At 46.0% G+C, this 20,567-nt stretch overlaps 1 protein-coding gene across 1 annotated transcript in view; it reads left to right on the top strand.

The window, feature by feature from the left end:
• Positions 1-311: 311 nt before the first annotated feature.
• plekhh1 (pleckstrin homology domain containing, family H (with MyTH4 domain) member 1) overlaps positions 312-20,567 on the top strand; it is a 33,211-nt gene continuing 12,955 nt past the window's right edge. Inside the window, exons 1-13 of the mRNA XM_070980071.1 lie at positions 312-484; positions 5,058-5,233; positions 13,271-13,333; positions 14,878-15,027; positions 15,125-15,208; positions 15,518-15,599; positions 15,891-16,073; positions 16,454-17,217; positions 17,761-17,839; positions 19,149-19,240; positions 19,369-19,516; positions 20,053-20,189; positions 20,383-20,493. Coding sequence (XP_070836172.1) covers positions 5,090-5,233; positions 13,271-13,333; positions 14,878-15,027; positions 15,125-15,208; positions 15,518-15,599; positions 15,891-16,073; positions 16,454-17,217; positions 17,761-17,839; positions 19,149-19,240; positions 19,369-19,516; positions 20,053-20,189; positions 20,383-20,493 — 2,037 coding nt within the window. The 5' untranslated portion in view covers positions 312-484; positions 5,058-5,089. The remainder of the gene's footprint in view (positions 485-5,057; positions 5,234-13,270; positions 13,334-14,877; positions 15,028-15,124; positions 15,209-15,517; positions 15,600-15,890; positions 16,074-16,453; positions 17,218-17,760; positions 17,840-19,148; positions 19,241-19,368; positions 19,517-20,052; positions 20,190-20,382; positions 20,494-20,567) is intronic.

Here is a 20,567-nt window from a genome sequence, read left to right as displayed (position 1 = left end):
GTTAAATGTTTGATTGGGAACCTTAATTTTCAAAGTGTCAAGCTTTTAAAGAAACTCTGATTTTGTCACTTTGTCAGCTTTTCCTTCAGCTCAAACAAATGTTCACAGGACTGTGTTTACATCCTAAAAGAAAACCGAGCCAGCCTTAATGCAATATCCTGAGCAGCTCCTGCGCATAAGGGGGGGGCCTGACTCCTGGAGAAATTTGATCCTGCAATGGGCCCTTTAAAGGAATATGGGATGAGTCTGTTGAATGGAGCTCAGACCGAGTCCCACTGAAGCTCCAGAGAAAGCGGAGGACAGCAGCGGGACGGGGCGACACAAGGCATGAAACACTGACAAAGAAATGAATGAGGGATGAGAGAGAGGAGAAAGTCGACGGACTGAAGAGGAAGTTATGAGCCGAACTGCGACGAGTTACCGGGGAAGGTGTCCGTGAGCGGAGAAAGCCGACTGAGGGGGGGAGAGACAACAAAGTCACAAGGTAAAGTAGCTGTGAGGAGCTCCGCGCGGAGCCAAACCGGGTTATCTCAGTGCTTCCGCCGCATCGCGCGCTGTTTTTCATGTCAAATGATAGATTCGGCCGGCGTGCGGGAGGCTGTTCGGGACAAAAGCCGCAGCTGCAGCACAGTATTTCTGAGAGATGTCTGGAGTGTGCTTGAACTCTTTCTTTTCGCTGACAGACAGTTTTATGGTTGCTACTATTCCACTAAGCTGTGCGCGTCTGGCACACCTGTTCCTTGTGGCCTTTTTTGGGCAAACTCTTGGCCACCGCTCGCCCTTGGAGTGGGTCTGAAAACATTTATTAAAGCTATATAGAGTCTAGATGTGAATCGAGAAAAGAAGGTTGCTTGACATTAGAGGGAACTGCGTATTTACGTCTGCCACACATGCACACTCTTGGTTCTTCTCATCAATGTGCATATGTGGAGAAATCAAGATACTGCTCCATGCATCCATCTGACCCCTCCAGCAGCGGCCATAGATGTTATTGAACACCTTCCTAAGCTAAAACATGCCCAGAAGATGCATTCTGATTCACAATATATGAATATGGGTGTTTCTTACTATAAAGCTTTCATTTTTTTTCTCCAGAAACAAATCCTTTCTCCATGCCCTGCAGTGCTGCAGGAGAGTGAAGGTTTTCAAGTGTGTGCAGGACAGCAGAGCTGCAGAGGTAGATGTTTACACCTCAGTACAGAAGAATGTCAGAGCCTGTGTTTAAGGCTGAGACTGATAATGAGTGTGGTCAGTTTGCTGAGGCCTGTCATTAACCTGAGCTGAGAGAGCTGCAGGTCTGCTCGCTGGCAATAGGTAGGAGGAGAGGATGTGCAGGAAAGAAGGAAGGGAGGCACGGGGGAGGGAATGGGAGGGTGGGAAAGGTGCTGCAGGAGGAGAGGGAGGAAGCGCAGGATGATGGAGGTGTCGGAGGAGGAGGGGTGAGGCAGATAGAAAGAGGAGGGGGAGTAAGACACGAGAGATAAGATGATAGATGTTGGGAGGATAAGCAGGAGGTATATTCATGATTTAAAAAGTCGGCTGAAGACTTGCCTCTGTTGTGCTTTAAATGTCTAACGTGAGTAACTGCTCAGTTAAAATTGCCTCTCGAATCTGAATTATTGCAAGATAACAATGAGAACTAGGGCAAATGCTGTTATAAGTTTTGAAACATGCTCCAAATAACATAAACCTCTCTGATTTCCAAGAGTAGGGTCAAAGGTTAAAAAATGTGTGGCTGCATTGGAGAGTTCCCTCCTTTATTTATAGGCCTGCATCCCAGCTGTGGCTGTAAAATGGGACCAAAATAGTGAGGCACTAATTTAAACAAAAGTTGTGAGGCCTACTTGACCGGACGGGAGTCTGCAGAGGTCTCCTTTGTTAAACATATGGGGCCGCAGAGGAGAAGATAAGGCAATATTTAACACACCCATACTTGACTCCTCGTGCTCTCGGGTAATTTGTCTTTGTCTCCTTTTGTACACACAGAGATCTGCCACGCTGACACGAGTCTACGGCGACTGACCCAGATTTACACACATGCTCCTGTGCTGTTTGATGGGAGTCTTTTTTTGTTTGGGGGGGGGGGGGGGGGGGGGGGGTTGGATGCCAAAATGCAGGGAAGCCAAGTTGGACCTCGGCAGAGACAACAACGGCGGGGATTTGAAATGTCTGGTGGGGATGATATCACTGAACCACCTAATCACTTACATCACCGCAGCTGCATGCTCAGCAGTGTGTCAGCATGTGTGTGTGTGTGTGTGTGTGTGTGTGTGTGTGTGTGTGTGTGTGTGTGTGTGTTTGTGTGTGCACATGTGTCTGTTTCCAATCTATTTCTGTGTGTATCTCCATGTGTGTCTGTCTGCTCTGGTAAGCAAGCGCTGAAGAGTTACGACTGGCCGGGGAGCGTGTGTTTGAATATGTGGTGATCGAGGAGGTTCTAGTCGATGTGAGGACTTGGGACTTGTGCTCTTTGCATCCTCTGAAGAGTGCCGCACACCTTCAAGCTTCCGTCTGAGAAAAGGTGCGTTCAGACAATCCGGCTTTGCAACGGCTAGACAGAAACACCACAGTCAACGTCCGTCCAAAAGATTTCATAACGATCTCTGAGAGCTTCCATATTTTTGAGTAGAAACTCTCCTCGCTGGATATCAGATCTCACTCAGTCTGAGGAGTAATGCAGTATAACTGTCAGTGGAAATGGCAGCCGTAGAAACGATCCTGCTGGGATCGTTGCGGTGGCGTTTCCATTCAGTCGTCTTCCTTGCTGTTTGCTCTGGCCGCGGCTGCGTGCAAGTTCTCGCAGCTAGATGGAAGTAGAGAAGCTCCCAGGGCCTTCGCGTCTGTCCGCAGCCAGGAGAGGACTCACCGTTCTGGGCCTCGGCTCCCCCGTGCGCCTCCCCGCCCGCGCGCTCTGGGTGGCCCTCGTGTTACCAAACATGGATCTTCCATGCAGATCCTGGAAAGCTTGTTTTTGTTGTCTTGGCTTTTTTTTTCCTCGCCTCCCACCTGAATGTTTCCGCCCTGGCATACTGTACCAGCCAGGGAAGATACTGCAGGCGAGGATAGTATTTATCAGATGGTATAAAACAGTAGACTCTGAAAAGCTGTCTCCTGCGTTTCTATAAACCGTCCCACAATGAAGGGTTACGCTCGTGCAAAAGGAGAAAATGGCTCCAGTTTAAATCTTAGCTGTAACAAAAGCTCCGCTACTCCCACACAGTGAAAATGACCTCATGCTTGACAGGCGGGTGATGTGGGGCTGATTTTACCCTCATGCACACCGATCCAGAGAGGAGATGTGGCCTTGTGCAACCTCTGGTTTCCTTGAGAGAGTTTAACTTTGCACTTACTGATTATTCGCTTGGGTTCCTGGCACCGGTTGGCATGAACTGCAACAACCCCCTTATGTCCAACAAGCAGAGAGCGCTAAAGGAATTGTTCCGAGGAGAATTAGCATGGAAGTGCTGAGTGTTTAACCATCAAATGGCTTGTTTGCACCCAGCTGTTAGCTCTCCTGGAGGAGGGCCTGGCCTCGTCTGTCCTGGCTTGTCCCAGCGTGGCGCAGCAGGCCTCATTCAAGCGGTCTGACTTCCCCTCTTCCTCCACGCCAGCTTCCTGCTTTACTTGACCTCCATACCCTCCAGTCTGCCCCAGAGAGAGAGGGAGATGTCGGTATCTGGACCTTGACTGTCCGGCCTGGGCACAGCGGTCGGCTGGCGAAACCTCCACATGCATGACTTCTGTAATTTGTTTGCTAGGCCTGTATTTATGAGCATGCTAATTGTAGGGAGTGCCATGGTGCAGTTATAGTTGCTGGACTTTGAACGTCTGCTGTTCTGCTGACGGTGTCTGGCTGCACTTAAAGTCTGTCTGAATACTGCTTAACTTTTTAACTTCCTGATGTGGAAAAACTCGTCCTTCTGGTCAGTCTTCGCTTGACTAGAATGGAAGAATAAAACCCTGTTCAGCTCAAGTCATCCTCACTTCAACTTTTACTTAATGATATGCAAACTTTCACTCAAATCTCACACATCTCAGCATCATCACCAGGCTTTCATGAGTTATGACCCCAGAGCTGATTGTTATGGCTACTTTCATCTCAAAATAGTTAAACTTTTATAGAGTTTGCACGGTAGGGCCTTAACCTTTGTGAATGAGTATCTGTTAAGGGAAAAATAGCCAATAGTCAATCCTCCTCAGGTAAAAATAACCTCAGCGCCCCAGTTTCCCACATTCAGCCCTCAGCCCATTCATCCTCACACATTCTTTCCTCCTTTCTTTGCCGAGGCGAGCTGACGGCCCCCCTCTCTGGCTGTGATGGGACTGTCATGCAGAAAGACACTATTGTGCTGCGCCGGATCCTGTTTCAGTCTTGCCTTGTAATTAAGAAGGGATTGCATGGCGAGGGAGTTGTGGGTAAGGGGGGGGGGGCAGGGGATTGGGTTAGTAGGTAATTTGGCTAAAAAGCACTGACCTGCTTTGTAGCTGGCAGGCCTGGGAGCCTGCACGCATGAACCCAACTCCCCCACTGACACACCGCCCCCTGCTGAGGTTTTGTTCAGTGTGTGTGGGCATGTGAAGAGGCGGCGGACGGAGAGGACCAAAGGTTCCGGCTGTGGCGCTCTCTCTAGGCCGTGTGTTACGTGTATGCACGTATGTTTCTTTGTGGTTAAATGTCACAGAGCAACGCAGAAAGTGAGAGGAAGCTTTCATTAAAGTCATGTCACTGTGGACTCATCATTAGTGTTTGCTTTACTCACGTTTCCTCAGTGACTCATGGGAAGTGCGGTCAGCAAAGGGCATTCATGGAGGTTAAGTCACTTTTTTCTCCTCCTGTGCTGTAAATGAAAACAGAAGCTGGACTGCTCGAGGAAATACCATCACAGGGTTTGCTGATATTCGCTGCCTTATTATTGTGAACAGTTGCACATTATATGACTGATCACTGTGGACAGAGTTATTATTTCCATAGCACTTATACCAACACACTCTTGACAGCAAACTCAAATATATGTGAGCATAAAAAGCTGAGTAGACTTGTGTTTTCTGCCTTCCAGTGCAGTCTGAGACCAGAGTCTGAATCCTCGCCATGGCCGACGTGCTGGAGAGCGGCGGGTCGGGAGCCGTCAGAGTGGCCAGCGTGGATTGGCAGAAGCGCTGCGTCGCTCTGGAGATGCAGCTGCTGAGGTTCCGGCTCCAGGCGGGGAAAATCCGAGAGCTGCTGGCAGAGAAGGTAGGAGAGAAAATCATGCATCATGCGCGCTTGGAGTTTTTCTGATAAGGGTTTCAGTCCTCTGGAGCCACAAGCACCAACTCTTCACAAGTTCAGACTTATCCTGGCTGTAACGCAGGAGTGGAGATTCACACATTAATATGTTGAAACAGGTCACACCACACAAACTCGTGCTTATGTAGAAGCTAGATGCTGATATACACACAAACAGTTGTGTAGCGAACTAAATCAGTTAGCTTAACTTACAAAGCTAATGTTAGCTTGCTAGCATGTGAAAATGTAGTGAGGAATATAGACAATGTGAGAAAAAAGTGTTTAGTTTTAATGTAAGTTATATTTCACATGCCTGCAATTACAAAACATGCTATCATCTAACCACATAATATAAGTTAGATTAGCATAATCAGATATTTCCCTTCATCTATCAACTCTAAAACCAACAGTTCTGAAGGGTTAGCAGTTAGGTTTCGTGTCTTGTTTTCCCTGTGACTGTTATGTTGCAACTATGTTGTGATGTGTTACAGCTATGGTGACTTCCTGTTCGTTTGCAAGGTCGATTGCTTTTTTAGATTCACTTTTTGGGGGAATCGTATTCCTTCATTAGAAAGCGACAGTGGAGAGATGACAGGAAATGAGGGCGAGCGATGCAGCAAAGGTCCCCAGCTGCTGCACTGCGAGGGCACCCCGTGGCTGATTACCAGTTTGAAGCATAGCAATGGAGTTACGAAGAGCCGGAGCAGCCCAGTCCTGATGAGAGCAGTTACCTCAAAAACTTTAAAGTCTAAGTGCAAGCTGTCATTTTCCTTTGAAACGACCTCCAGCTGCTGGAGGGGGAGCACAGCATTCCCCAGACAGATGGGAAATGTAGTCTGTCCAGGGTGTGTTGAGTCCAGTTTGCTTAGCTCATCCTGAGCCTCACAACCAAGAGCTGAAAACTGTAGCTGAGAGTCAGATCAGTAAATTTAAAGCTTTGAACCAAACACTCCTAAAGAGCTAAAAAGGCAGGAAGTGATTGAAAGTGGCAGGTTTGTCAAAAAACTTAAATTAGTGGATTAGGTGGTTGAGAAACGTTTTTCTCCGGACAGACGGATGAGAGTTAACTGGGTAAGATGTCGCCTGCTTTGTTCAGCTTAAACATCAGCATGTGTCACATGTTTGAACCGATGATGTGGCCTGACTCGGATTTGGCATAAATAACGTAAAATGAACTGAATCTGTGGCTGTTTAAACTTGCCGTGCCGCTTTCATCTTCAACATAAGCCACGCCACAAGAAGTTCTGGCCAAACACTGTGCAGATTTCGCTGCCTCGTCATCTTCTTCTTCTCCTTCTCCGGGCAGTGTTTTTAAAAGTTTGATGCATGAGGAGACAATTAAAGCATGTGACTCAGTTAGAAATGCAGGTGTGGATGATTGTATGTTTATGCGTGTGCGTTAAGACAGATGAGATTACCGAGCTTATTTCGTAAACATTCGGTCCACTCATTCTGTGTCATCAGAGGTTGGCTACAGTCGCAGCCAAGATGGATATTTAACATTTAACTCATCGCTTCTGGTGCTTCCCCTCAAGTTTTGGAAATAACCGCCAGCCACCGGCCAAATGCTTGTAAAGTTGTGGCTGTTGTAAAGCCTGACTATCAGACACTTTGGAAACTAATCAACTGTCATCGGGAGCTTCAGCTCAGCTCTGAAGATTTGTCAGAGACAGAGTGGAAGTGTTTGGATTAGAGGAAGGAGAAGCAAGCGGAGCGGCAGAAAAACTCGCCTTCGCTGCAGTTTTCAGCTGATTTCTTTACAAGTGGCTCAAATAGCCCGGGGCTGCTTTCGTCTGCAGCGTCGCAGTCGTGCTCTTTCTGTATCATCTCTGATTCTGGAGTGGTTCAGTCAGTCAGTCAGCAGGATGTTTACAGTCCAAACATGACCCGAGTCTGATAAGAGCAGGACGACTCCCTGCTGTGTCCTCTGTCAGGTTCTGTCAGACCTCCAGCTCGTCTGTGGGATCCCAAGTAACACACACACACACACACACACACACACACACACACACACACACACACACACACACACACACACACACTTTCTAACATTCATAACAGAGAGAAAGTCATTAATAAAGGGTTCTTCCAGCACATTAGTCGTGCAGGAGGACTACATCAGCCAAAGAGTTAGCATCCTAAAAGTTCATTTATTGAAGGATATGTTTGGTAAAATCCCATCAAAAGACCAAAAACTGACAATGATGCCACTAAATCCTAGAAACCGGTTCTTTAAGAAACGTGAAAACTTCAAAATCCACAATTGAAGTATTAATTGATGCATTTCATGTTGTAGAACAAAGGGCGTTCAGCTTGTATGAACCACACACCTGATTTCAGGCATCTAAGCAAACATCTATACATAAAAACTATTGATTTCAAGACGAGGGAACCAGAAGTGCAACAAAGAAGTCAGAGCTTTACAGGACAGATTAAGAACAGGGATGTCATCTTTCCTCATAGCTACATCTGTGAAAAGCAGCAGACGTCTATCCAACACCAGTGGAAATCCCAACGACGATTGAAAGAACCAAAAACATTCTTCACGCTTTCCATCAGAGCAGCTCTGAAATCAGCATGTCTTTGATTTTTGTGAGAAGTATTAAGTTAACTGCTGCTGTAATTGTAATAACCTCTGCTGATGTGAATGTCAGGATGGGTAAATCACTCATTAGTGACTGATTAGTTGGAAATGAGTTAGATGGCGTCAAAATGAATGAAGCGTGGTCTCATTTAACTCACCAAATGTGTGTTAATCTGAAAATAGTCCCCAACAAATTCACCATTTTCTCCTGTTTGAAGAACATTTACTGGAAAACTACAGTGCCCAGCTTACTCAGCCTTTTTTTTTTTTTTTAAATGAAATGATATATTTGTGACCTGTCATTAAAGATTTGTGTCTTCGGGAGGACAAAGAGGGACAGCGTATGGAAGGCAGTGCGCAGAGAGGTGGACTGATTGTGAACGTGTTGTCGGTTTTGGTTGATTTTTATGGGACTTTTTTTGACAATAAGAAAAATACAGAGCAAGCCTTTTCCCTTACCCACGAATAAAGACATTAGTTGCAGTTCGCCTCAACTTATTAAAAAGTGTTACCCACATTCACACACGCACACACACACGCACACACACACACTGTTAGCTCCCCATTTATAAATGTTCATTTCAGCCACGATGCCGAGACGAGAAGGCAGTTCAAGCTTTCTGAAAATGGACTAATTACTGTCCTTTGCTTTCTGTCTCTCATAAAAACACACAAGTTAATAATACACAGTATTTATTGTTAAATGGTCTTTTTGGCCTTGTTGCTAAGAAAAAAAAAACAGGCTAATTAATTCATTTCACTTTCTCTTTCAATCCTTCTCTCATAAACACACATGCATACACACAAACACACACACGCAGCGCTGCGTTTAAGTGCAGGCCCGTGCTGCTGAGTGTGTTTTTCTGAGTTTTTTTTCGGGGGAGGGTGCTGAGTGACTACCATTCCGTCATGTTATTGCTGTTTGGAAAGTCTGCTTCACGCTCTTCATCTCCTCTCTTGCCAAGTTAGGAGTGTTTTACGCATTGACCCACTTTGGTATGGAAAAACATGAAAAAAAAAAGTTGACGTGGTTGCCTGTGACATGGCATTTATCCCCAGAGGTTGACTGCGAGTGAAGGAGAAGAGAGAGGAGGAGATGCCCCATTTGCCTTGTGAGGAGTGTAACAGGATGAGTAGTACTCCATTTAAGAGGTTTTGTTTTTTTTGTTGTGAATTAGGAAAGTGCGATCGACAGCTGTCAGCTGGTGGCCTGTAAACAGAGACTTCTCCATACAGACAGAACTGGAAGAGACTGGAAGGAGATGAGGAGAGGATTTAGTATGTGTTCTGATGTAGAAGTGACGCCACTTTATAATTAGAGAGGAAAAGTTGGTCTGAAAAAGTCAGTCGGTCCGCTTCAGATTTGAAGAGCTGAAGACTTTTTCTGGGTTCAGAGCCGGGAAAAGACGAGGTCTGGGTCTTCATCGGACAAGCGGCTGACCTGACAAAGGGCAATGTGCAGGCGCAGAATTGATCGTAGTCAGCTGATTGCAAACACAGCCTGTTTTCACTCGATACGGCAGCTTGGTCAGTGGCCCTGTGCTTCAGACCAGTCAGCAGATCTGGCTCCTTTCTCACCACCACACAGCTGACCAATCATGGCGTGAAATGTGGTGTGAATGTCAAATCGCCGGTTTCAGGAAGTTACAGCTGTGCTCGGACACAGCCTGACCCTGACCCTAACCCCACGACGGAAAGGTGGGTGACGCTGGAAAGGTGTGGGCGGAGGGGATTTCCACAGCTGTTTGACCATCTGAAAAGCAGTTCTGAAGAGGCTAACTAGCATCTGAAGAGTCTACAGTCATGCTAGCAGCTCTGTGAGGCACAGCGGTGCTCTGAGCTACATGCTGACACGGACAATGCAAACGTGCTGGTGTTTGTGTTAGCTTTATGTTTCATGCTAATGAGCTTACATTAGCTCATCAGCACAAAACACACACAGGTTGATGGAAATATCAGTTTTGCAGGTATTTACTTTCCCCTAATACAAAGTATTGAATGAGTGAAAGTTAGCACCAAAGTTACTATGATTCAATAATTCAACAATCAAAAACAATGGAGGAAAAATCCCTCCGGAAACGTCGGAGATGTAACTGCTGCCTTTGCAGACACAGTTGACCAGTTACAGTCACAATACTGGAAACTTTCTGCTCATCAAAACTTCCACAATCCAATAAATGATGAATCCAGCCTTGTCAGGGATTGACCTTTGAGAGACGAGCTTTACATCAGAAGCCTCACTGAGCAAATACTGCATATCCACAGGGTTTGGTTTACTAGGCTGTCCCACAATATAGAAATACCTCATTCAGAGGAATTTTTAAATTGGGTGGTATTCCCACTTCAAGGTTTCCTTTCATTACTTGGATAATCTAATACTGGACAAACTAGATTAATCTCTTCCATAAGCCTCACGTGGCTCCAGGAGCAAAACGCCCTCACTTGCCTCGGACCAGTGGTATCAGTCAGCGAGGACGACCGCACGGAGGTCACGAGGTTCACGTTTGTGTGTATAAACATTTATTTTCTGGAGAGGATTTGTTTGGATCAGCTCTTTCTGATAACTCGGCTTACCCTGTTTGTCGTGTAGTAGTTGATTAGCTTTGCCGTAGCCTGTGTTTAACCCTGTGAGGGATTGGCTGAGAGCGAGCCGTCTTGTGAGGTTTTACGCTTTTGTCTTTGTGCGACCACTTTATCAGCAGTCCAACGGATTAAAATACCCTTTAGCTTTTGGTCACACTGACTGATTCCTTTAGTTTTCTCGCTCTCTACTGAAGCCTTATTTCTCTTTCCATTATCTGTCCTCCTTCCCCCCTCTTTGTGCAGGGGTTTAACATTTAATGATTGAGCTGGAGTCGTTACTAACCGTCAGCTGTGCACAAGGGTTAATGATTAAAGCTGAGAGGCAGGTGGAGCACAAAGTGAGCTGATATTTCACAGTGAAGCTAACATCGGATGACTCCTTCTCTGCTCTTTAAGTTAAATTAATGCCCTTTGTGATCAGTGTTGCCAATGTGTACAACTAGGAGTCGACAAAGACCAGTTTCAGCATCGGGTTTTCAGATCCTGATCACAGGAACGGTTAAAAATTGAGATGAAAGGTTTGGACAAATATTGACGGATTTAAATAACCAGGAAAATCCAGTCTTTAGGATCAGATATCAAACGTCTGTCAGCTTCTGGCAGTAACAGTAAACAGACATCTAGCTGTGACAGATCTGTTAGCCGCCTGGGAAGCAGATGATCTGTCGTCTGCAGCCTGCTCTCATCTTATCTGCACCTCCCTGGATACTATCTGGTCCTCTGGAATCCATACTAAAGCAGGAGGGGCGACGCTCTGCTGCCCTGCAAGATTATTCTGCGCAAATCTTTGCAAAAACAAACTGAGACAAATGAAGATTTACCAACAATCTGTCATTTTCATTTACAGTTTCAGCTCAGAGGCATGCGGCAAAGGATGAAGCTGCTGATGTATTTTTGTTATTGTCAATAAATCCCACGAAAAGGCCAAAACCATCAACGCATTAGTCCCTCTCACCGCTTTTAAGGATGTTTGTGACTCTCAACCACAAGCCCAATCATTCCAAGTGGAGATTTAAATATTTAAAAATGGGTAAATCATTTCCGAAAACGTCTGGAGTTTTAAGCAAAAGTTACTCAACTAGATTAAATTTACAGGGGACTATTTTCAAAATGCAAGTAAATCAATGTCAGGCTTCGGCTGTACAGACAATTCTAAGATCAATCCGCTGTTGGTCTTTTCATGGGATTTGTTGACAATAAGAAAAATACAGGATACCACCAGGCTTATCCTGCAAGTCCGGCGATATATACAACTCAAACTAATACAAAGCTTTCCGAAACATGACTCCCACCCCGTCCATTTTCAGCCCTCAGCTGCAGAGGTTAGCCTGCTGCACTGTGGCCTGACAGATGCTGGATTGCAGACATAGTTGTCTCTCGCCTGCTCAGCGACTCAGGCCTCAACAGTTGGACTCTGCTGTTACTAAACAGACAGAGATAGACGGAGAGATAAACTGACAGCACCACCTTACACAGTCTGCGTCCCTATCTGATAGGCTTGAGGTTAGAGGCCAGTTTGCTGCCATCAGGTCATCTGTTGGAGTGCGAACTGAAGGCACAGATGATGATTGCCAGGAGTGCGTGTACACAAGAGGGTATTTCTGCAGTTACCAGGGGTACGTGGAGGTATTTTAGGTAGCTTGAAAACATTTTTAATAGACATAATGAGATATTTAGGCTTTTGTGTCAGCTACACTTCAATCCCATGACTCAAGGTCTTCTAACTTGTCTTCAGCCTGGAAAATGCTGTCTGCTGCTTCTTCTGATGACCACCTCTCACATGTGTTCTGCATTGTGACTTCTGTTGTGCTTTATATTCACCTAAAGTGCTGTGTTGCCTCTCCTATTTTAGCTTTTTGAATAGAGGACAAAGTGCTGTTTGCACTTTGGCTCAAGCTCGGTAAAGCCTTTGACTCACAATAAAGGCTTTTGACCTTGAGGTGAAGAGTCATCCAACCACTAACCATCAACATGCGCTCCGGCTTTAGTGAGTGTTAATCTGGCTGCGAGGAAGCATTCAAATGCCGTGAGTGGTGGATTCTGGGAATCAGGGTCTTTATGGAGGTGACGAGAAGGGAGAAAGCAAGTACCAAAGGGACGGGAAACAAAGATGACGGGAGGAATTCAGATGCGTCTCTCAAGCAGAGTGAATCCATTAGCGTGTTTGTGCTCTTTCACCTGGGTCACTGAACTCAGAACGCAGCGCTGTGTCGAACGTGTGCGAGCATTTAGGAGCATTTTGTGCGTGCGCTCGTGTGTGCGCGGGTTGCTCAGAGAGGGCGCTTGCAGATGTGTGCATACTTGCAGGATGGACAGTGTTTGCCTTTGAAAGCACGAGTATGCGTGCTTGCACAAAAGGTGACGCACGCTTGTGCACACACGCGGTGGCATTCTTCTATCGCACTGCTGTTTGAGCAGCGGCCGCGACGTGAAAGACCTTCAGCCTCCTCTGCAGCCTCCACAGTGCGTCTGTGCCCCTCTGCTCTCAGTGCCGCTCCTTAATAAACAGTAAAATATTTGATTTTCGTTCTTGTCCTTTACAAGATTTTCTTGATTAGGAATGTTTTCTTAACACACTTGTGCTGTTAAAGCTTCCCACTACATTAATCTTTTAAATGTCTTCCCAACGGCAGCAGCGATTATGAAGAATCTGTAGGTGTGTGTTTGTGTAGGCAGCCTTGCTGTTTGGTGGTCTATCTTTTGTGGCAGGTTGTGGGATGTGTCTTGCCAGAACCTGCAGTTCTGGCCTGTAGCTCTTTTCTTTCTCTAAATGACCTGAAATGTGACTCTTGAGGAGTGGATGACCTGTGTTGTAACCTCTGTTGTCTCTATTCCAGATGCAGGAGCTGGAGCAGAGGGTGACGGAGGCTGACCAGCGGGCCGAGAGCGCTGAGAAACAGGTATAAAGGCAGTTCTCACCCTTTTCACCACAGCCTGTAAAATAAGGCGAACTGTAAAATTGTAGTTCGTTACAGGCAAGTTTAGTGGTTCAGCCTTGAAAGTCTGAAGAATTTGCACTCTGAACATGTTGTTTTGGGAGGGTCACAATTCCAGTTTTTCATGATATCTGATAGCTTTTGTTCCTTTTTTGACTTTGAATGCACTTTTTGTAAGTCGCCTTGGAAAGAGTGAATGAATATAATGTCATGTAAAACGTGCCATACTACTCCTCATAGGATTATTATTGACTTGATTTTGATTTTACCCTGAAAAAGGTGGCTTAAATAATTTGGCTAAACTATTGTCTTATTTGGGCTGCACGGTGGGGCAGCAGGTAGTGCGCGTGCCTCACAGCAAGAAGGTTGCCGGTTCGATCCCCGGGTCAGGCGGGGCCTTTCTGTGTGAAGTTTGCATGTTCTTCCCGTGCATGCGTGGGTTTTCTCTGGGCACTCCGGCTTCCTCCCACAGACCAAAAACATGCTCATTAGGGTAATTGGTGACTAAAAATTGTCCTTAGGTGTGAGTGTGAGCGTGAATGGTTGTTTGTCTGTGTATGTTGCCCTGGCAACCGGTTCAGGGTGTACCCCGCCTCCCGCCCAGCGACAGCTGGGATAGGCTCCAGCCCCCCGCAACCCCAAAAAGGGATAGTTGGGTATAGACAATGGATGGATGTTCTCTTATTTACAGCCTGTGTAAACATCTGACCGCTAATGTTTTTTGCACCATTGATCTAAGATCCATTTTAATTGCAGTGTTATCAAAACTGACGGCAATTAGGGCCCAAGTTGTAATAAACTAGAATTATCATCGAAAAAGTAGAAAACTCTGAGTCAGTTAACACAGAAATCTTTTTGCATATTTTTTCCCCACACACGAGTGATTTGACAAAGAAATCAAGGTATATTCAACTGCCTCTCACCGTCTTTCTTTGCAATTTGTTCAGTTTGTATTTAAGGAAGGCTGTGACTTAAAGTTGAAATCTTTGGAAAAAGCTAATAAGTGGACCTTGAATTGAAGTTTTCAAGGTCAAGAACTGTTTGAACTTTCATGCTCAACACTGTGAAGAAATCCTAAAATTGGGATCGGTAAAGTTGCAGAGTCAGTTGGATTTCGTTTTGTTTTGTTGGACTTGTAACCACTAAGTAGGAGTCAACCTTTGATGGGACTTAACAAAAGGAGAATGTGGTTTGAGGATAAGAAACCTCATGCAGTACATATGACACACACTTGCTCTCTTTTGCTGTCGTGTTTAATCTCGGATTTGCCGTCATTACTGGCTGCTCCAGGTGTTTCTGTAGGTGGTAATTTAATGGTGCCCTTTCTTTAAAAACAAGACATACCTCAGGGCTTAGAAAGCGTTTTTCTCGTCAGAGTTGCCACAAAAGTATCCTCAGTGTTTTCTTCTTGGCTTTGTCTGGTGCCCATCAAAACTAAACGAACCGTGCAAATTTGAGCCGTCTTTTGGCCGCGCTCGTGCGTTCACTGCTCTAATTATGCATTTCAGATCCATGTCATGGAAGAAAAGCTGAAGTCTGCAAACATACAAACCAGCGAATCGGAGAGCTCGTTGTACAGAAAGTATCAGGACCTGACCAGTCAAGTTCAAGAAAAAGATGCTGCGATAAAGAGATTAGAGATGCAGCTGGAAAAACAGGTGAGGACGGAGCCATCTGATAAAGAACAGAAATGTCCGTTTATGTTCACAAAATGTAGTTTGAAATAATCCACAACCCTGTTTTCTCTCACTACAGATCTTAGTCAGAGCCCAGGAGGCAAAAATTATCGAGGAGAAGGCTGCCAAGATTAAAGACTGGGTCACATTTAAGCTTAGAGAGGTAAGCTCACACATGTATAGAAACACCCCTGACTGAAGTAAGAGCCTCTTAAAGCCGTCACCCTGCTGAGAGACATTATCTGTGGCAGCAAGAGATGCCGATGATTAAAGGAGCATTATCTACAGCTGCTTATACACTTTAGTTTTGCCTGCAACCGGTCAGAATTACGAAATGCTTATTTATAAAGGACGTCTCACGTATCTTTGTACTGAAACAGTTTTATGAGGCATCAAATCACCACACCAGCTCATTCATGTCGTGTAGCCGTTGTGTATCGCCGCTGAAAGTTTTGCTTTTACGCTGTTGCAGATGGAGCAAGAGAACCAGCAGCTGAAGATGGCCAACCTGAAGCAGACAGAGCAGATAATGTTGCTGCAGGACAAATTGCAAGGTGAAAACTGCAGTCTGTGCTATAGCTGTACTGTAAGCATGCAATGCTGTCATTTTCTGTCTTATCTTACCTTAAAAATACCCCCAAAAAGCAGATACTGCTGTCTTTGTCAGCATCTGCAAACAAACAAAATGCGCTGTCAGCTTTCCATTTTAATGCAAGATAATTAAGTTTGATTATTTCACTTAAAGGTCGTGTCGGCAAAGAGGGAACTGAAGTATCTGTTATGATATATTCCCAGAGCTCCAGTGGGAAGGAGACTGAGTCACTGGTGTTGTCTTTCCTCTGCAGCTCTCTTAGAGAAACCTGCATCCTCTGGATCCCCTGCCACCTCCCCTGTAATGGATACCCACCTGGTGCCCAGCAGTCCGCTGTTTCCTCCCAGCTGCCCCGGCACACCACCTGCCCAAGATGACAGCTGGAGACAGACGGGTCCCCGCGGAGCCGCCTCTAATATCAAGACCTCGCCGACAGGTGTGCCGCCATTAATTTATGTTATCTCAGGATGGGTAGCAGGAAGCTTTTGAAGCCGTGAGCGTGTGTTTTAATTCAAGTGTGGCTGATCACATGACTGGAACGGAGCTGGAATATTCCACCAAAAAATTCAGGTTATGAGTAGTAATTCTTCATCTACTGTAAGTGTTTGGCTCCTTTGTGAAGGATTGCGGTTTTGATTCACTGAAGTCACTCAAAAACATTTTCTAAACGCATCGAGTTGCCCATAAACTTTAAGTTTTTAAACCACTCCGTGAGCATAACCTGTTCTTAACGCTCTCGTTCAGATTCCTCCACATCATTAGAAACAGTTCCTTCGTGGCATGTCGGCTTTCTCAAATGTTAATCTGTCTCCTCAGATGTGAAAAGGACTCCTGAACAGTGCAGTAAAGGGATTTGCCTCGGAGACCTTGCAGCCCATGATGTGCTCTGTCAGGGTTGGAGCAGGGACGGTCCCAGCAGCCCTGCTTCCATTGGTGGACCAGAGCTCCCAGTGGGCCCAGAAGGTGGGGCAGGGGGCTCTGACCGAGACAACTCCTCCGATGAGCTCAACAGCAAGTTCCGCTCTCACTGCCTTCACTCGTCCTCTTCCTCCTCCTCTTCATCCTCAGCCTACGAGATGGCCCATGGTCCGAGCTCCCCGGAGTCCACCATCAGATTGACGCCCAAGAGCCCGCTCCTGTCGCGCTCCCCCTCCACCAACAACCCCTTCCCGAATCCTTCAGTTCACCAGTCAGGCACAAGCATGACGTTACCCAAAGTTCGGACTCCGCTCACGCCCAGAGACAGCATCCAGCTGGTCAAGAAGCACTACAGCCAGCCGCAGCCCAGCCTGGACAGACTCCACCACCTCAACGTCAGCATAGACATCATGACCCCATCCTCCACTTCCTCCACCCTCAAGAGCACGGGCACTGCCACCTTGCCCTTCTCGCAGGTTGTGGAAGAAACGGACATAGACGATGGGCTTCCTGACAGCATGGACGGGGTGGTGGAGGGGTCAGGATCAGAGGAGCCATCCCGAGATGGAGTCTCCTTTGTGGGACTCGCAGAAGAACTGGATCGGCTGGATCCAGAGGTTCTGAAGCCACCGACGCCTCCTTTACATCGCTTCCCTTCATGGGTATGACAAAAGCTAGCTTTTATAAGAGGCTTGATACTCATCTCATGTATGTATGGTAATTAGAAAGCAACCACCTGCAGCTTGTTAGCTTAGCTTAGCATAAAGACTGGAAACAGAGGGAAACAGCTAGCATGGCCCTGTCCAAAGATAATATAATCCACCGAGCAGCACCTCCAAAGCCTGTGATTTATCTTATATCGCTTTTGTTTAATTCATACACAAACCTGCTGGGGTTTTTTTACACTTGTGCACATTAAACAAACAAGATATGATGATGTATAAGTGTTTGTTAGTCAGCTTTACAGGTGCTGCCTTTGGACAGAACCAGGCTGCTTCCAGTCTTTGTGCTAAGCTAAGCTAACTGGCTGCTGGTGGCACAGTGTGCAAATATGAGAGCAGTATCAATCTTGTCATCTAACTGTTCCTTTAAAGATTTTTTCAGCTAAGATCTCAATGCCAAAATGTTGTGTTGTCCGACGGTGTATATAATAAATGCTCAAGTGACGTGAAGAGGAATATTTCTGACTCTGTTGATCTCTGCAGGAGAGTCGGATCTACGCTGTGGCTAAGTCAGGAATGAGAGTATCAGAGGCCAGTCCTGGAGCCAGGGGCCCCGGACGAGGTGAGTCCCCTGCAGCCAGACACGAGAAACCAGCTATCCACTCCTTCACTGACATCCAGAGTGTGTGTCATGAGCCTGGGTGGTGCAGGAGTCAGTCAGTGCTGTGAAGTGATATTTCATTCAGCTGATGCTAAAGCTGCTGTGGAAGTGTGTGGTTGGTTTGGATCTGTCATTGCCGCCTTTGATGTCACTTCCTCTGGCCTGAGGCTCCGCACACCTGCACAGGTGTGGGCTCCTCTCAGGGAGGCTGTTCAGATCTCCGCCTCCCTCGTTTTTTGTTTTTTTTTGAAGAGCTGAGGAAGAGCACAGGAGCGGAGCTGAGGGAGAGGCTGCTTTTTAATCAGCTGTGATGAAAGGACGTGGTCTGGGTGTAATTACCGCTGCGCTTTCTGTCCCGACATCATCCTTTTTGTCAGGATGCAGACAGTGAGATTTGACAGCGCTCTGATGCTCCAATATCCTGACTGCCAGGTACATGGAGCTGACTGCCAAGCGGCTGTTGTGGATTAAGTCATAGCTTATTCAGCTTCCTCTCATGTTTGTGCCTTAAGGTGCATCTGTTGTTGGAACATTTTGATCTCTGGCAAAATGAATACCATGGACCAGTCGTATTTGACTGTAAGATGGCTTTTACCAGTGCGTCAGCTGCTCGGGAAGCATACAGTCCTGCTGCAAATGTGTCAGTTATATTTGGATTATACCTTTATTATGACTCGTTTCCCCCTTTGCCGCTATGCAGACTTAGACTGCTAATAAGAGAAAGGGGCTGAAACACAGTGCAGCATCTTTGAGCTGTTTCTAAACAATTCTCAGTGATATAGTCATTAAAAATTCATAAAGTCTTGCTGATTTTTGTTGTATTGTTGTTTATGTTTTGTGTTCTGTATGTGCTGTCCTGTTGTATTGTGTGTATTTGTATAAATGGCATTGTAGAGATGGGGGTTGCTAGCTTGCACTGCTAGCTTGCCTAGCTAGCTTTTGTTGCTAGCTAAAAGCAAGACTATGTGACCTACAAAAGAAGAAATGACACTAGAAATAGCAAAAGTAATAACGATAATCCTTTTTCAAATGAAAACCTACATTCATAAGAAGTTTAATGCTGAGGGGGTTTCACTGCAACAGACCATGAAAATTAGCTCATGATGGCGAATGTTAGCTAATGTTCGCTAATTTATACGTAGATAATGCTGTGTGACAGAGCCAGTTTACAGACTTTGTGACTCTTGACTGTTCACGTTGTGTAATATGCAAAAGACAACACGTTAAATCAGATAAACTGTGAATAAATATGTTCCTGTGTATGTTTCAGGCTCTAATTTACCCCAGTATCCAGCGGCAGGTCCGTTCACCCAGTTGATCTATAAGAATATCAGTGTACCAGTCTATACCACACTGAAAGGGGTGAGTGACATGTTCTTTATTGTTGATATAGGACGGCTGGATATGTGCTTTACTTTTGACTTTTAGGACCAGACTCATTTTCATCTGGACTGAAATCACATGAATACGATTTTGATGGTTTGTTTCAGAAAGCCACTCAGATCAGCAGCGTGCCTCTACCTGATGATGACTCTGGGTCTGAGGACGACAGCAGCTCTCTGGCCAGCCTACGAACCTCCATCCTGAGCCCAGACAGGAAGGGCAGCGTCCCCGGGAGCCCGCGGGCAGTCAAGAGAGGTGAGGATGGCAGATTCCAGTGCAGACAGGACCGAGGAAACTATGTACTGCTGTAATCTTAAGAACAAGGAAAAACTGCCATGTTTTACAATGGCTTACAGTGGAAGTTAAAGATAATCAATGCAAGTAAAGGAAGAAAGAAAACATGAATGATTAATGCTAGGAGGAGAACCATTCTGCCCCATCATTCAGCACTCATACAGAGAGAAATCCAGCCTGCGATAGGCGGCAGTGTTCCTGCTCACCAGGATGGTATGCAGTTGCAAGAAGCTGCGTTGTAAGTACGGAAAGTACCAAGACGCATCTGAGATCATTAACTGAAGTAGAAGTAGATGATGCAGCTCAAGAGAGTCCAGCACTCAGTGGCTACAGATACTCACCACTTAAACTCAAAACTGCAAAACAACTGCTGGAAGGCACTGAGCGTCACATGCTGATCATATCTCATAGTGATCTTAGAGTCTGGAGTTTCCACTGAAGAGCCTTCTGTCTCCCTTCAGCCAGGATCTTATCGTACCTTCTCCTGTTTTTCCTAGGTGTGTCCATGTCCTCCATCAGCTCAGAGAGTGATTATGCCATCCCTCCTGATGCCTACTCCCTGGACAGTGACTACTCCGAACCGGAGCATAAAGTCCAGCGAACCTCCTCCTATTCCTGTGAGAGCACTGGGCCTGTGAGTGGAGTCCTGCGTTTTATACTCAGCTGTCACCTCCACCCTGTGACTTACGTTCAAGATGCCTGAAAAAACAGCAACTTGCTTGTTTAAATCAGCACAGCTCTAATCTAATCACACATAAATCATTAAAGTTAAATGCAGTGTGACCAGTCAGTTGTGTTTAAATGGCTCCTGTGCTGTTTGTGTGCAGGAGATGCTGGAGAAGTCTGGGTACCTGCTGAAAATGGGCAGCCAGGTGAAAGCCTGGAAACGTCGCTGGTTCATCCTGAGGAATGGAGAGATCCTCTACTACAAATCTCCCGTGAGTGAGCCTGCCCGCCTGCTTCCTTCTAAGGTTTTGCCGTCCGCACAGAAAACATTGCACGAATATTTCAA

Source organism: Chaetodon trifascialis, chromosome 14, assembly GCF_039877785.1.
Source record: "Chaetodon trifascialis isolate fChaTrf1 chromosome 14, fChaTrf1.hap1, whole genome shotgun sequence".
Taxonomy (NCBI): Eukaryota; Metazoa; Chordata; class Actinopteri; order Chaetodontiformes; family Chaetodontidae; genus Chaetodon; species Chaetodon trifascialis.
This window is presented reverse-complemented; position numbering and strand designations above follow the sequence as displayed.